The sequence below is a fragment of the Bombyx mandarina genome, chromosome 05, assembly GCF_030267445.1.
Source record: "Bombyx mandarina strain Sakado chromosome 05, ASM3026744v2".
NCBI lineage: Eukaryota > Metazoa > Arthropoda > Insecta > Lepidoptera > Bombycidae > Bombyx > Bombyx mandarina.
In genome coordinates this window covers 15,883,125-15,898,371 of record NC_143212.1, presented here as the reverse complement: position 1 = coordinate 15,898,371, position 15,247 = coordinate 15,883,125, and the positions used below count along the sequence as shown (strand labels likewise).

Here is a 15,247-nt window from a genome sequence, read left to right as displayed (position 1 = left end):
CGTTTGATGCTGACGAAAAATAAGCCTATAGTACAATAGTATCCTATAGTAACGACCGAAGACTTTGGAGAAGGTAGCAGTCAATTGTCGCGAGGTGACATTGCAAATATATTTTCAATCATATGTACTCATGAATAGCTAAAAAGATGCTACATTGAATATAATTTTCAACCAAAAACAGTAGTAAAATAGTAGCGCTCGTGCAATTTGGTGCACGGGAAAGAAGAGAAACTTCTTTTTCGGTGTGTAGTAATGTGGGTTTCTTCATATTTCACCTTTAAATCACTTTAAATTGTAATAGGGAATGCTGTGTATAAGAAAAACGTCCTAGCTCGCTTTGTCCTTTCCCTCTCACCACAGTTGAGTGGTTCGCGGACGCTCTGGCAATTTTTTCACTCTCGCTCTTATAAAATTGTATATTTTCTCTCTAGCCGTAACGAATCTGTCGCGAGCTACATTTTACTCTCAATGCGTCCAAAGAATTTTCACTTCTATAATAATTTTGACATCGACTGGTGATTTCAAACAATTAAACATCTTGTAGAGCTTAATCTGATTGCGTACCTGGTTTTCATATCGAAAAACATGAAGTGTCACAGTAGCCCTACACGTAAAAACCTATTCGAGGGCTTGATGAGGGCTAGAGGGTTTTTGTGGCCTTTCGGAAGCTTCTTGTGTCGTATGACGAACATTAAAAGGGACTATTTCTTGCGGGTACTGTACACTTGTCGGATACATTTAGATTTACACGCTAAACGCGGTATCGGTAATAAGTTTGGTTTATTGATCGGTTCACGGTCATTATCTGATAAAAATTCAGATCAGACTTTAGGTGACATCTGTTGTTGTCATATATTGTTCTGTAATCGAAGATTTATTTGGCGGTTCGTCTACTGAACAAGCAACAAATGGTAAAAAAAAAAGTAAGAGATCTCGATTTCACAGTTACTTTTCGACGTCTTTCTAGTTTGTCTGTGATCTAGTCGATCTGGTGTGTGTCTGGAATATATAGATTTTAGTAATACGACCGCTATTATACTTTGTCTATTGGCTGTTCGGCATTTTTTTTATGTCCAAAAAAAACATGCTGAATTAATCAATATTTTTTTATGTTCGAATAAAAGAGATTTATATTTTAAATAAATTAAATCCAACCTAGTATTTTATGGGTTTTTACAATGACTTATTATATATTATATACGAGTATTATTGCAAGCCACGATTGCGGGTAAAGTGAAGGCTATGGGTAAGTAAATAAATAGACATTCTCTTTAGGGTTCCTTTCTTAGAACATAGATCATTCAATGTGAAAAGCATGGTAAACAGTTTTATTAAACAATACTGTTTATAATGGAGATAGTCCAAAAGTTTTAAAACTATTCGTAAATAAAACATTTTCGAAACATTTTCAGGTGAAACTTAACCAATTATAACGTATGTTAGCATCGATATTATATTATATCGATGTATGTTAGCATGTAGGTCAGTTATTGTATATTAATGTGAGATTTAGTTAGCTCAACGTATACGAGTGAGTAATTTGGCCTCAACGGCCGTCTGGTGTAGTGGTAAGTGACATGGTCACTACACAAGGGGGTCGCGGGTTCGAATCCCGCCAAGGGAAGATATTTGTATGATAAATATAAATGTCTTTTCCAGGGTTATGGATGTATCTTAAATATATGTATGTGTATAATAAAAATCTTACATTTATTTCCGTTATCTGGTACCTGTAACACAAGTTCTTTACGAACTTATCACGGGACCAGTTAACGTGGCGTGATTGTTAGTAAATATTTATTTATTTATTATTTATTTATTTAAATAGCGTGGTAGAATTAAATTCCATTAAATTTGACATTTTTTTTAGAAAAATAAAGTACGATCTCTTATCTATGTTTATGAGATTAGCCGCGCTGCTATTTGCAAATAGAAACTGTTAAATAGCTCTTTGTTTAAACTGTAAATTGTTAAATAACAATAAAAAACAAACGCTTTAAAATTAACAATTAAAATTGAATACTTTATTTTGTACTAGAAGTGCTTAAAACATTTTTTTAAATTAAATGATCGGTTGATGTCATATTCTCATTATAAATATTCATAAAAATGTTTATTTGTAATGATGTAATGTAATGTAATGTAATGTAATGTAATGTGAATTTACCAACAGGAGAATATACCGAAATTTAAAAGTAAAATAAATTATAATACAAGTGTGAAGGTTCTTCAAAGAAAACGTCACCTCACGAATGTCTCATTTCACAGCCGTTGCCTCCAGTCAATAGACTGTATATTCTTCTAAAATTTTTCCTTTAAGCGATTATAAGAAAAAAAGCCATTATTATACCGCTATTATAAGGCACAGGGGACCGTGTTTTATGAATTCGTTCGAAATTGTATTGTATTTTTTAATAGTGACGGAGTTTGTGAAAGAATTTGCGAGATAGTTTTTTGTAACTGTATTTGCGAGTGAAGAAGCAGAGTTATGAAATTTCTCCGAACGCTTTTCGATTTTTGTCATGGAAGAAGAATAGCACATTGCGAACCTTGAATGTATATTATATACAAATGACGCAAAGAGTATCGTATTATCTATCTATATATATAAAAATAAATTGCTGTTCGTTAGTCTCGCTAAAACTCGAGAGCGGCTGGACCGATTTGGCTAATTTTGGTCTTGAATTATTTGTGGAAGTCCAGAGAAGGTTTAAAAGGTAGATCAATATGAAAATGATCGGAATTAAATAAAAATAATAATTTTGTTTTTCCTTTGATGTGTCCCCCGTCGGACGCATTCCTTTGGTTTGTTTTAAGTTTATTTTATACAAAAGTTTAGGTCTTTTGTTTATCGATTGAGGCACTACGAAGTCTACCGGGTCAGCTAGTTTTAAATATTTATGACAATCTCCTACTTATCATTGAAATAAAAATCCCAAGAAACTTCTCGTATATATAAACTTGTGTCTCAATTGAGTTGGAAAAATGGCTATCATTCAAGCGCGAGGAAAATAAGGCTTTTCAAACGAAACGTTGTCCGATATTTACCTAAGGAAAAATATTTACGAAAACAGCAAGAACGAATGTGATTCGTTGTAAAATGAAATATTACTTCGTACCGAATTCAAGGGACTAATGGAAGGTTGGACCTTTTGTTTGGAGCCACAACGCGGATATACAAAACGTAAACAAGAAATTTGAAAGTGAAAAGATTATAATCTGTTGTTTCTGAGAGAATTGAGTTAAAGTCGAGGTGGCGTTTGTTTGATGTTTAATTATTTTGTTACATAAAATGTTAAGAGGAAAGAAAATGTGATTTTCATTTTGCGAAAATAGATATCAAATTATGCTGCTATCAAATTAAGTGAGATTAGAGTAAGTTTGATGAGGAATTTAAGTTAATGGACCAGGAGGATCCGTAATGACGTGCTTTGGGCGACGTCGACTGTTTACCATTCGGTCTACAGGATCGGGTATGTAGTTTCCAGCGGCCACGACAAGTGGGTTCTCATGTCGTGCCGCCTTCTCAAAGTGGCGCAATGATGCCGACTGTAGATACTTACTGACTGAGTCGAGTTCCAGGTCATCATGGAGATCCACTTTCCTCAGGAACCATGGTGCTCCGACGGCTATCTTGTAAAATCGGGATTGAATAACCTTAACGGGTTTCAAGCTAGTGCGGGCCGCGTGAGCGAACACTACGCTTGCATATGTCATGACGGGGCGTATGCAAGTTTTGTAGAGTGTCATCTTGTTACGGAGGGACAATTTGCTTCGCTTGCAAAGTATAGGATAGAGACGTCCTAATATGAAGGCGACACGGTCGCGTACCGTTTTGATATGGGGACGGAATGTTGTCCCTCTGTCGAGGGTGACGCCTAGATATTTGATCTTCGAGGCGCACGGTATGGGCTGGCTAAAGAAAATGATGGAGCTAACGGCGGAGGTGTTAACGCGCTTATTAGGGAGTGGGCTGCTCGAACGGATATTCGGAGGGCGACCCCTATTGAAGAGCACCGACAAGAAGTCTCGTATGATGAGCACAAGTCTGTCTGGCACTCCCATATTGTACAGTTTGTAAATCAACCCGTTGTGCCAGACTTTGTCGAATGCCTTCGCGATATCGAAGAAGAGGGCTCCGGTCGGGATTTGTTTACGCCTATTTAGCCCTATTAAGATGTGCTCCGTGAGGTGGTGCTCTTGTTGTATGCACGAGTGTTGGGCACGGAACCCAAACTGCTCGTCTATTAATATTTTGTTCGCGGTAATGAAGTCCAAGAGGCGTTTCCGAAGAAGTCGTTCGTAAATTTTGCCTATCACTGGGAGGAGACTAATCGGACGGTAACTAGCGGTTTCGTTTTTTGGTTTGCCCGGCTTATGTGTACCGAAAGTTTAGCTGTATTCACGAATTATTGTTGGTGGTTGGCTGTGGAAAATATTATCAAAAGCTATTTGATCAATGCTTGCTTATTACATTTAGATCATATGATGAATTATATGTTTTAATGCCTATATTCCGTAACGCTGTTCTTATGGCCCGCTTCCTCAGTACTGTATTCCAATCACGTACAAAGCTTGGTGCCTCTCATATTTTTATTGACCGCAACAACTTAAGAAAATGCCCCAAGACAAAAAAACAAGGGCCCTTTAATGTTTCGCCCGACGAAAACAATAACATGAATTATTGAGGTATTTTATTGCGATCATTAAAGGTTACATAAAATTTAAGGGCTCTTTAAAAGGTTTTCGGTGTGATTGATTTCGAAAGGTAGAATTGTTAAAAGATTTCGTATTGTATTATATCTTTTCATGAAAAATAAAACGATGAGATGATCAGAACTGAGCCAATTAACCATTAAAATTTTATTTCAAGAGACGTCTCAACAGCATCGGTATAAGATATTCTATACGTAGTCCAAAAGAAAAAAAAAACTTATCCTAGCACGTGTCCGTTAATTCCCACATAATCTTAACATTTTCTCTGTAAAATACGACACGTTATTCCGTCGATATCGGGTTCCGCAGTGAGCTCCCCCCGTGGCTCACAGCTCATCATTAGCAACACCCGCGACGACAATATTTCCTGATTTAAACATCTGAGCTCATCTCGTAACGGATAAAGTTTCAATTCGGATCGACCGTATACATTATATGTATTATGTATTAACAACCTTCAGAAATTTTCTTCTTTTTTACTGGTGGTGGAACCTCTTGCGAGTCCGCACGGGTAGGTACCACCACCCTGCCTATTTCTGCCGTGAAGCAGTAATGCGTTTCGGTTTGAGGTTTTTCGGTTGAGTTTTAATTTGCAAAATTAGTTTTGATGTCGCATATAAGTTTGTGTCTCTGCATTTTCGTGTTATGCTCCCCACGTAAGCTCAGTGAAAGGATCCTATGATGTGCTTTAATTAGTCGCTCTCGCATTCATTAGCACGCGTCGCCGGTATCGGATTATCGTACGCGAGTTTTCATTTTAATTCTGTGTAAATGGCATGTATTCAGTTATATTCCATTTACTGTATCTTCGTATCAAGGAATTCGCGTAATAATCGCGGGTCATGTTTTAAAAAAACGGGGCCATGCAAGAAATATTCAAGAGAAATCGCATTAGAAACACACACAGCTCATCTGGTGTTAAGTTGTTACTGGAGCCCATGTTCTAAGGTATCAGTATAGTTACAACGGCTGCCCCACTCTTCAAACCGAAACGCATTACTGCTTCACGGCAGAAATAGGCAGGGTGGTGGTACCTAACCGTGTGGACTCACAAGAGGTTCTACCACCAGTAATTACGCAAATCATAATTTTGCGGATTTGATTTTTATTACACGATGTTATTCCTTCACCGTGGAAGTCAATCGTGAACATTTGTTAAGTACGTATTTCATTAGAAAAATTGGTACCCGCCGGCGGGATTCGAACATCGGTGCATCGCTAGATCCGAATGCACCGGACGTCTTATCCTTTAGGCCACGACGACTTCTTGATTTAACTGGAACTTTCAGTTCGAATACTTTCGATCAGTGCTGTCGGACAACGGTCCGTGGCTCGCATGCGGCTTGTTTCCATGCGGCCCGCAATGCATATTTTAATCAGAAAATTGTTTTGGATATAAATAATTTGGATAATAGAATTCTTTGTCAAAACATATTATAATCAATATTTGGTATAATTTATCTTTATACTTGTAACATTCCATTCCCATGACATATTTAAAAATGAAGCTATCTTTTACTATTATTTATTAATAGTATTTACATATTACCCTGTATTTTTTTTGCTTCAAAACTGAAAATATTTTTGGTTGCGGCCCTCAAGCTTTTGTAGTGAATATAATTAGCCCGCAAACTACTTAAGTTTAGACAGCCCTGCTTTACGTGAATGTTGATAATTGATGACTACTTTTTTCTGATGGGTTATCAAGTGTATTCCTACTCGATTTTAAAGCTGTGATAATCTCAAGGACTTCAATTAAACAGGAACTCTCAAGCTACATTATAATTTTGGGGACTAGTCTTATTTTCTTATAGCTTAGATGGTTGGTCGAGCTCACGACCCACCTGGTGCTAAGTGGTAACCGGAGCCCATAGCCATCTACAACGTAAATGACGTCACCCGCCTCGAGAAATGATTTGTAAGGTCTCAGTTTTAATAGTACAACCAGTTCAAACCAGTTCAAATCGAAACGCATTACTGCTTCACGGCAGTAATACTTGGGGTGATGGTACCTACCCAGTCCACTGAGTTTCTCGACGGATCTTCTCAGTGGGTCGTGTTTCCGATCCGGTGATAGATTCTGCGAAGCACTGCTCTTGCTAGGCCCAGTGTTAGCAACACCTCCGGCTTGAGCCCCGAGAGCTCACCTAAACGCTAGGGTAACGCTGAAACAGATGTTCACTCAGCGAGATTCACACGATATTCTCTCAAATGAAACAAAAACTGCTCATTTAAAATGAAGGCTAGAATTTAGAAAATAGTTTAATAGGCATCACGAACGTAATATCTGTTGTAGTACGTCCGTACTTTGGGCCGTAACGTACACAGTATCTTCGTATCTCTAACGTACGCCGGAACGTAGTATCTTTGGGCCCCCGATTTTGCAGTCGCGGACCAGTCCCACATACCGCGCGCGCTCCTAGGCGCGGGGACTTCGTAGGAGGTTCGGCTCCCGGCCCGAAAAAAAAAAGAAAAGGCTAGACGTGGGACGTCTCGCCTCTCCCTAGAAGCCCTATCTCAATATCAAACAGATTCGGGTTATTCTCATATATATTATATATAGGAGATGAAATTTCAGTATATCGAAGTGGAAATCGTCTTCACCAAAGGCAATGACAGATACGTTGGGTAAACAAACAAAAGAGTAATGATTATCACTAAAAAGGCAACGACTGAGAAAGAAAGAGAATGCATAAATACATGTATAGTTGCCTAGATAGCACCCCATCATCGCACCTACCTGACCATGCCCTGATTCTATTTCGACTCGTAACAATGTCATCGCCAATGCCAATGCCATAACGAAGTTTATCTCTGAACACGCAATGGCTTACAAAGCCTTCGGTTACTATTAATCGTACAGATTTGCCAAAACCAATGAATAATCTATACTAATATTATTATATTATATATTATTATTATTATTATATTATTATTATTATTATATTATTATATTATATATTATATATAATTATAAAGAGGAAAGATTTGTTTGTTTGTTTGTATTGAATAGGCTCCGAAACTACTGAACCGATTTAAAAAATTCTTTCACTGTTGGAAAGCTACGCTATCCCCGGGTGACATAGGCTATAGGTAATCTTTTTTGAAAAAAATTATGGATAGTAAAAATTAAGGATCTTTACTAAAACTCCAATAATGTAACCCAAGGTGTAAAAAAATTACCTAAAATATTCTTTACATCGCGTGCCCTGCGAAAATTATTGATGATAGAATAAAATAATGTACTACGACTTTGTAGAACACGTTATTATTTACAAAAAGTGTCACGACAGCATATGTCTAACTATTATTTAGAAGTCGTCGTGGCCTAAAGGATAAGACGTCCGGTGCATTCGTATGTGGCGATGCAACGATGTTCGAATCCCGCAGGCGGGTACCAATTTTTCTAATGAAATACGTACTCAACAAATGTTCACGATTGACTTCCACGGTGAAGGAATAACATCGTGTAATAAAAACCTAACCCGCAAAATTATAATTTGTGTAATCACTGGTGGTAGGACCTCTCGGGAGTCCGCACGGGTAGGTATCACCACCCCGCCTATTTCCGCCGTGAAGCAGTAATGCGTTTCGGTTCGAAGGGTGGGATAGCCGTTGTAACTATACTGAGACCTTAGAACTTATATCTCGAGGTGGGTGGCGCATTTACGTTGTAGATGTCTATGGGCTCCAGTAACCACATAACACCAGGTGGGCTGTGAGCTCGTCCATCCATCTAAGCAATAAAATAAAAATAAAAAAAATTATTATAGCTATGACGCAGTAAGTGTTATTTTATTTTAAAAAATAAAACAACGTCAAAAATCGTTGAAATTTTTGTTAAAGACCCGAGCGGAGCCGGAGCAGGCCGCTTGTGTCAACATAAATCACGAACTCCAGAGTAATTTAAGTATCATTTATTTACATAGGTGCGTAAATAATGCGAATTCAAATACAACTCAGTATCTATCGAAATATCCAATACGTACCGTTCCACCTGGCGGATAATTCAGTGCAAATATTGAAACGAATCCTTTTGATCTCGGAGGCGGGATTAGGCTCATTAATTCACACAAAAGCGCGAATTAAACATTCTTATTGGACCATTAACTTTCTGTTTATTCGAAAAGTATCCGAAAAGACGAATATGGTTACATATAACGGCGTTTGGCATATTTAAATCAATGAAAATCAATTAATTTTGAGGGTTAATTAATTATTTATGTAGTAATGTTTTTCAGAAGAAGTTTCTTTTTTTATAATTATACTAGCGACCCGCCCTCGCTTCGCTTCGGAAACTGTAATTTATAATTGATTTCTCCACTATTAAATGGATGTTATTATACATATAAACCTTCCCCTTTAATCATTCTATCTATTAAAAAAAACCGCAACAAAATCCGTTGCGTAGTTTTGAAGATTTAAGCATACATAGATATAGGGACAGAGAAAGCGACTTTGTTTTATACTATGTAGTGATATATTATTCTTTAATTTTGATAACGATTGATCGTTTTGCATTAGTGGAAATGATAGTTTTATTTAAGAGCACGTAAGACCGAAAGGAGTTGTTGAGCTTGTCATGGTGGGCGAATGTCAAGTCCTATCATTCACTTGTCATACGTAATCTATATATTAATACGTGAAGCAAAAACTTTGTATCCCTTTTTACGAAAATTGCGCGGACGGAGGAGTATGAGATTTTCCTCACTTATAGAGAGTATAGAGAAGAAGTGCACAATACTAATTTTTTTTTTAAAATAATGCATAAAAGATACTTTAAATCAATAAAGAAAACATTACACACACTACATACCATGTATTTGACGCACACACGCATTCATACTATTTATTTATTGTCAAACTTTTGATCTTGACGTCTGTTGTCAAATTGAGAATAGATTAAATATTGTTTGTCTTTATTAATATTTTTTTATAGAGTAGCCTTGGCGAAATTTGTGATTATAGAAGTACAAAATACAATCATAATAGTGTACAAACTTACAATTCCAATTAATTATAGTCGAATTTCGACTACTGCGGGACCTCTAGTAAGTGTTATTATCTATGTTCAATTGTTCACATCAGTCGAACACTGTGATATGATCACGTTAGCTCTAAATCATTATTACTTATTGTAGTCACTAATTGTTTAAGTATTTTAAACGGCTATATAATAATAATAATAATAATAATAATAAGCCCTTTATTTCTTGCTTTACAAAGTTTAAAAAAAAAAAAAAAAAAGATATAATAAATATAAATGTATGTAATATTTAGAATGTAAAAGAGTTTTGTAATAAATCAGTAAAATTTAGTTAGCAAGAACCCCGGATCGGGTAAAGGCCTCCTCCAAAGATGCCCAAGCGTCTCTATCCTGTGCTACGTCTATCCAGTTTGGGCCAGCTATTCGTCTAAGATCGTCTTCCCATCTGGTTAGTGGTCTCCCTCGACTTTTCTTGCCCGTTGGGCCGCTCCAAGATGTAACTTTCGCAGTCCATCTCTGGTCTGTATATCTCGCGACATGGCCAGCCCATTTCCATTTTAGTTTTAGTGCATAAGTCAGGGCGTCGGTCGCGTTAGTGGTTCTTCTTATCTTAGTATGCCTTACCTTATCCATCTTCCTTATTTTGAGCATACTCCTCTCCATCCCCCTTTGACAGGTCCTGATTTTATTTGTGGCTTTAGAGGAGAACTTCCACGTCTGGCACCCATACGTCAGGCATGGTAATAGACTTGAGTTCATAACTTTTGTTTTGATGTCTGTGGGCATATTACTTTTGAAAATTTCCTTTAGGTTCCAAAATTTATTCCATGTCGATTGAACCCTTCTTTCCATTTCTAGTATGTCGCTGTTTTTGGCAAAACTTAACAGTTTTCCCAAGTATATGTATTTCTCTACATATTCTAGTGGCTCTCCATTGATTTTTATAGGATTTTTCCATCTGTTGTTGGTCATTATCTTGGTTTTAGTAAGGTTCATCTCGAGCCCCACCTTGATACTGGCTTGGTGTAGAGTCTCTATCATGTATTGCATCTGGCCGGCCGTCTCTGACAGAAGTGCTAGGTCGTCTGCGAACCTAAGATGACTTAAATATTCTCCTTTTATACAAAGTCCTATTTTGTGAAAGTCCAGCTTGCCAATGATGTTTTCCAGGATTGATATAAATAGTATTGGGGAAAGGGGGTCCCCCTGTCTTACTCCTCTTTGAATGGGAAACCGTGGGCCAATGGACTCGAGTTTGATCCTTCCTTTATTGTTATTGTATATATTTTGGATAGTCTTTATATATACTTCTTCAACTCCTTGCTCTGCCAAACTTTCCCATATGCTGTTGTGCGAAACGGTGTCGAAAGCTTTTTGGTAGTCAATAAAAGTTATATATAGAGTTCTCTGGTGTTCTTGATATTTTTCTATTATTAACTCTATTGTATGGATGTGGTCAATTGTTGAAAAGCCTTTTCTAAAACCCGCTTGTTCTACTGGTTGTTTTGTTTCTAGTGTTTTACTTATTCGAGTTTTAATAACTGTAGAGAACAATTTGTATAGGCTAGGAAGTAGGCTGATTGGTCTATAGTTGCCAATATTTTTAGGGTCTCCTTTTTTATATAACAATATGATGTTTGCTTCCGACCACTGAGTGGGAGTTACAGAGTGTTGTAGTATCGAGTTAAAGAGTTTCGCTAACGGTGCAGCCAGAATTAATTGAGCAGCTTTCAGTGCTTCGTTTGTAATTTTGTCGGAGCCTGGGCTTTTTTCAAGTTTCAGTTTTTTTATTGTTTCTATGATTTCGTTTTCATTTATCTCTGTATATTTTTTAGATTGGTCTACTTTGCTGTTATTTGGCGTTGTTATATTGTTATTGTTGCTACTGTATAGATTTCTATAAAACTCTGTAGCAGTATTGACAATATCTTTTCGTTTGTATATTTCTTTGTCCACATTTTTCAATCCTTTTATCCAGCACTTATTTGTTCGAAGCTCCTTAAATGGTTTCTTCGTGCTACCGCAAAGCTGTAGGTGTCTCAGTATAGTGTCTTGTTTGTATTTTAAATAATCTTTTTTATATATTTGTTGACTATTTTGTAAGGCAGAGAGTTCGTTTCTCATGGAACGAGTTTTATTTTTGGTTGACTGTAGTACTTTTCTTCTTTGTAGCAATCTTTCAGTTCTTTCTTGTAGTATTTTATATTTATAATTTCTCTTGTTTATTTTTGAAATTTTTAGGCTTTCAGAAATAGCATTGCTAATTTTATCATAACAAGTATTTATCGTTTCGTTTGTTTGGTAGATAGCTGCCTCAGATAGTTTTAGTTTAAGGTTGTCCTTATATTTTTCTATTTCCTTTAGGCTTCTAAGTTGGTATTCTTGTTTATTTGTAAATCGGGCTCTGCTTAGTTTATGTTTAGAGAGCTTTACTGATCCTCTTATTGCACGATGATCAGATGGGTAGTTCAGGTTCAGAACTTCGAGGTTCTCAAATAATTTTGGTTGGTTTGTGAGAATGTAGTCAATCTCGTTTTTGTGAAGCCCATTCGGCGAAATCCAAGTCCATTTTCGGTTTGGGTGTTTCTTAAAACAGGTATTTATTATTGTCAACTTGTGTTCGAGCGCAAAGTTCACAAGTTTCTGGCCTCTGCTATTTCTTGTGCCGTGTCCATGTTTTTTCACGACTAAATCTTCGTTTTCTTTAGGGGCTCCTACCTTAGCGTTGAAATCGCCCATAAGTATGATATGTGTGTGTGTAGTTGTTAGTGCTTTCTCAATTGACTCATATAATTCTTCAATTTCAGTTTCTTTTGCTTCTGTCGTAGGGAAGTAGACTTGCAGAATGGATATCTTATGGTCTCCTATGTTTAAGTTGAGTATAGCTAAGCGCTCTGATATACCAATGAAGCTCTCGATATTGTTTTTTATTGTCTTGTTTATTATAAAGCCCACCCCATATTGTCCTGCTGTTTGTCCCTTGTAGCAGAGTATAAAGTTCTCATGTTCTTTAATTTCACAACCTTGACGTCTTACTTCTGAGATTCCCATAATGTCATATTTTATAGTACTTAAGCATTTTTCTAATTCCAATAAACGTTCATATGAAGATAGAGTCTTAACATTGTATGTTAATATTTTTAGTTGATGATTTTGTTTAGTGTTTGTGTTCGTAGGGATTGTGATTTTCTTTGGAGGGTTGTGGTCATAATCCTCCACGGTGACCAACCGGGTTGGGGGATTTGTTATGTTTTTTGTATTTGAATATTTCTTTGTTGGATCTGTGTGGAGAGGAGCAGCTAATTGCTATGCCTTGTTTTTGGAGATTTCTTTATCAATTGTAGTGTTTTTATTTGTTAAGAAGTTTAGCATGCCCGGCTTAATTACTCTTTCTGAGGTACTGTGTGTTCTTCTCGCCATGGGATCGTGCTGTGATTGTGGTTTGTTCTTCTTTTTTGTTTGTGTGTTTATTTCCTTTGGCGTGTCCTCGGTAGGTTTTGTTGGTGAAGGAGAAAGCTTTCTTTTAGATGTTTGTTTAGGTACGACCAGTTTATCATATTTTAGGAAAGCCATGTTTCCTTTTTCTCTCTCTATTTTTAACTGTTCTTGTAGTTGTTTCCTCTTTTCTAAGACTTGTTTAGGGTAGTCTTCTTTCATATAGTAACCTGTGTCTTGCAGTGCTCTTTTTTGTTTAAAGATTTTGATCTTCATGTCCAGGTTTAAGAAAGATACCACTACTGGACGTGGTCTATCGTTTTTCTTTCCTAGTCTTTTAACTTCTTGTAGGTCGCTATAGGTTAGTTTGACTGAGAAATGTTGTTCTAACCATTTAAGCATATTTTTTCCTAGGATATCATATGAAGATTCCAGTTCTTCGATGCCGAAGAAAACTATATTTCTTTGTCTGGCTTGCTTTTCTAGAAAGCTGATTCTTTTCTCCTGATTATCTACTATTTCTTTTAATTTTTCATGTTTCTCTTCTAGGGCAAAAAATTTTTCCTCTAATATTTTATTTATATTTTGTGTAACTTGTTGTGTCACGTTTTCACCACTTTCTCTAATAGCTTTTTTGTGATCGTCTAATTCCAGTTGGATTACTTTTAGAGCTTTCATAATTTCATCCATGATTGTTATTGTGGTTTATCAGTAGTAATTTGTTTACATGTATGTGTCGCCTTCTAGTGGCAAGTCTTGATATTTATTTCGAGCGGAACGTTAGATCGATGTGATTGTAAGCTGTTTCAGAACCCAAGTAGCTTTGTCGGACTTTGAAGTAGTACGTGCTTGTTTTAGCAGATGGCGTTGCTAGGGTCAGAGTATTTTAGATGATTTTGAAAAAAACGGTGCTTCTTATTATAAAAGAGGTTATGTTTTCACTAAGATGTATTTATTATCACTTTTATTCATTCTTAAACACTCTTTAGCACCAAATAATGAACAAAGACCGTCCAAAAAGTCTTGTACTTGATTATAAACGCGAACAGTTCACACAAAAAGGTTCACAAGTCACTAGTAACTTTTGGTCGTTTTACTTTCTTCGGATAGTGTCTTTGTTGGTATCTTCAATATATGACGTTATTTATCAAATTTCCTTCCACAATATCTCTTTATTTTGATGATATATACTTTTTAAATATTTTTATATGAATGTTTTTAACGGAGCCGATGCTAACTGTGGCACTATAGCGCCCTCTCCTCTTAGTTTTATTTAAGAGCACGTAAGACCGAAAGGAGTTGTTGAGCTTGTCATGGTGGGCGAATGTCAAGTCCTATCATTCACTTGTCATACGTAATCTATATATTAATACGTGAAGCAAAAACTTTGTATCCCTTTTTACGAAAATTGCGCGGACGGAGGAGTATGAGATTTTCCTCACTTATAGAGAGTATAGAGAAGAAGTGCACAATACTAATATTTTTTTTAAAATAATGCATAAAAGATACTTTAAATCAATAAAGAAAACATTACACACACTACATACCATGTATTTGACGCACACACGCATTCATACTATTTATTTATTGTCAAACTTTTGATCTTGACGTCTGTTGTCAAATTGAGAATAGATTAAATATTGTTTGTCTTTATTAATATTTTTTTATAGAGTAGCCTTGGCGAAATTTGTGATTATAGAAGTACAAAATACAATCATAATAGTGTACAAACTTACAATTCCAATTAATTATAGTCGAATTTCGACTACTGCGGGACCTCTAGTAAGTGTTATTATCTATGTTCAATTGTTCACATCAGTCGAACACTGTGATATGATCACGTTAGCTCTAAATCATTATTACTTATTGTAGTCACTAATTGTTTAAGTATTTTAAACGGCTATATACTCGTAGTTAAATTAGTGAAAAGTTATCACTACAGCTTACGTGTTTCAATGGTACCTAAAGTTCAATCTCGACCATGAATTCCTGTGGTAATGAGTTCACGCATTAACAATATTCCGCCCGGCCTCTCGACACCCCAATGCATGTTTATTTATTTAAATAAATTTAAATATTATAAAAAATAATATAAAGAAATATATTTAT

General features: G+C 36.1%; 1 protein-coding gene across 1 annotated transcript; it reads right to left on the bottom strand.

Moving 5' to 3' along the window:
- Positions 1-11,889: 11,889 nt before the first annotated feature.
- LOC149503029 (uncharacterized) lies at positions 11,890-14,396 on the bottom strand. Its single transcript, XM_089727904.1, has one exon. The coding sequence runs from the start codon at positions 13,826-13,828 to the stop codon at positions 13,010-13,012; it is 819 nt and encodes a 272-aa protein (XP_089584030.1). The 5' UTR covers positions 13,829-14,396; the 3' UTR covers positions 11,890-13,009.
- Positions 14,397-15,247: the final 851 nt, after the last annotated feature.

What these genes read in the sequence shown, in the direction of transcription:
- LOC149503029 (XM_089727904.1), bottom strand. Translation starts at nt 13,828, where the DNA reads ATGGATGAAATTATGAAAGCTCTAAAAGTAATCCAACTGGAATTAGAC.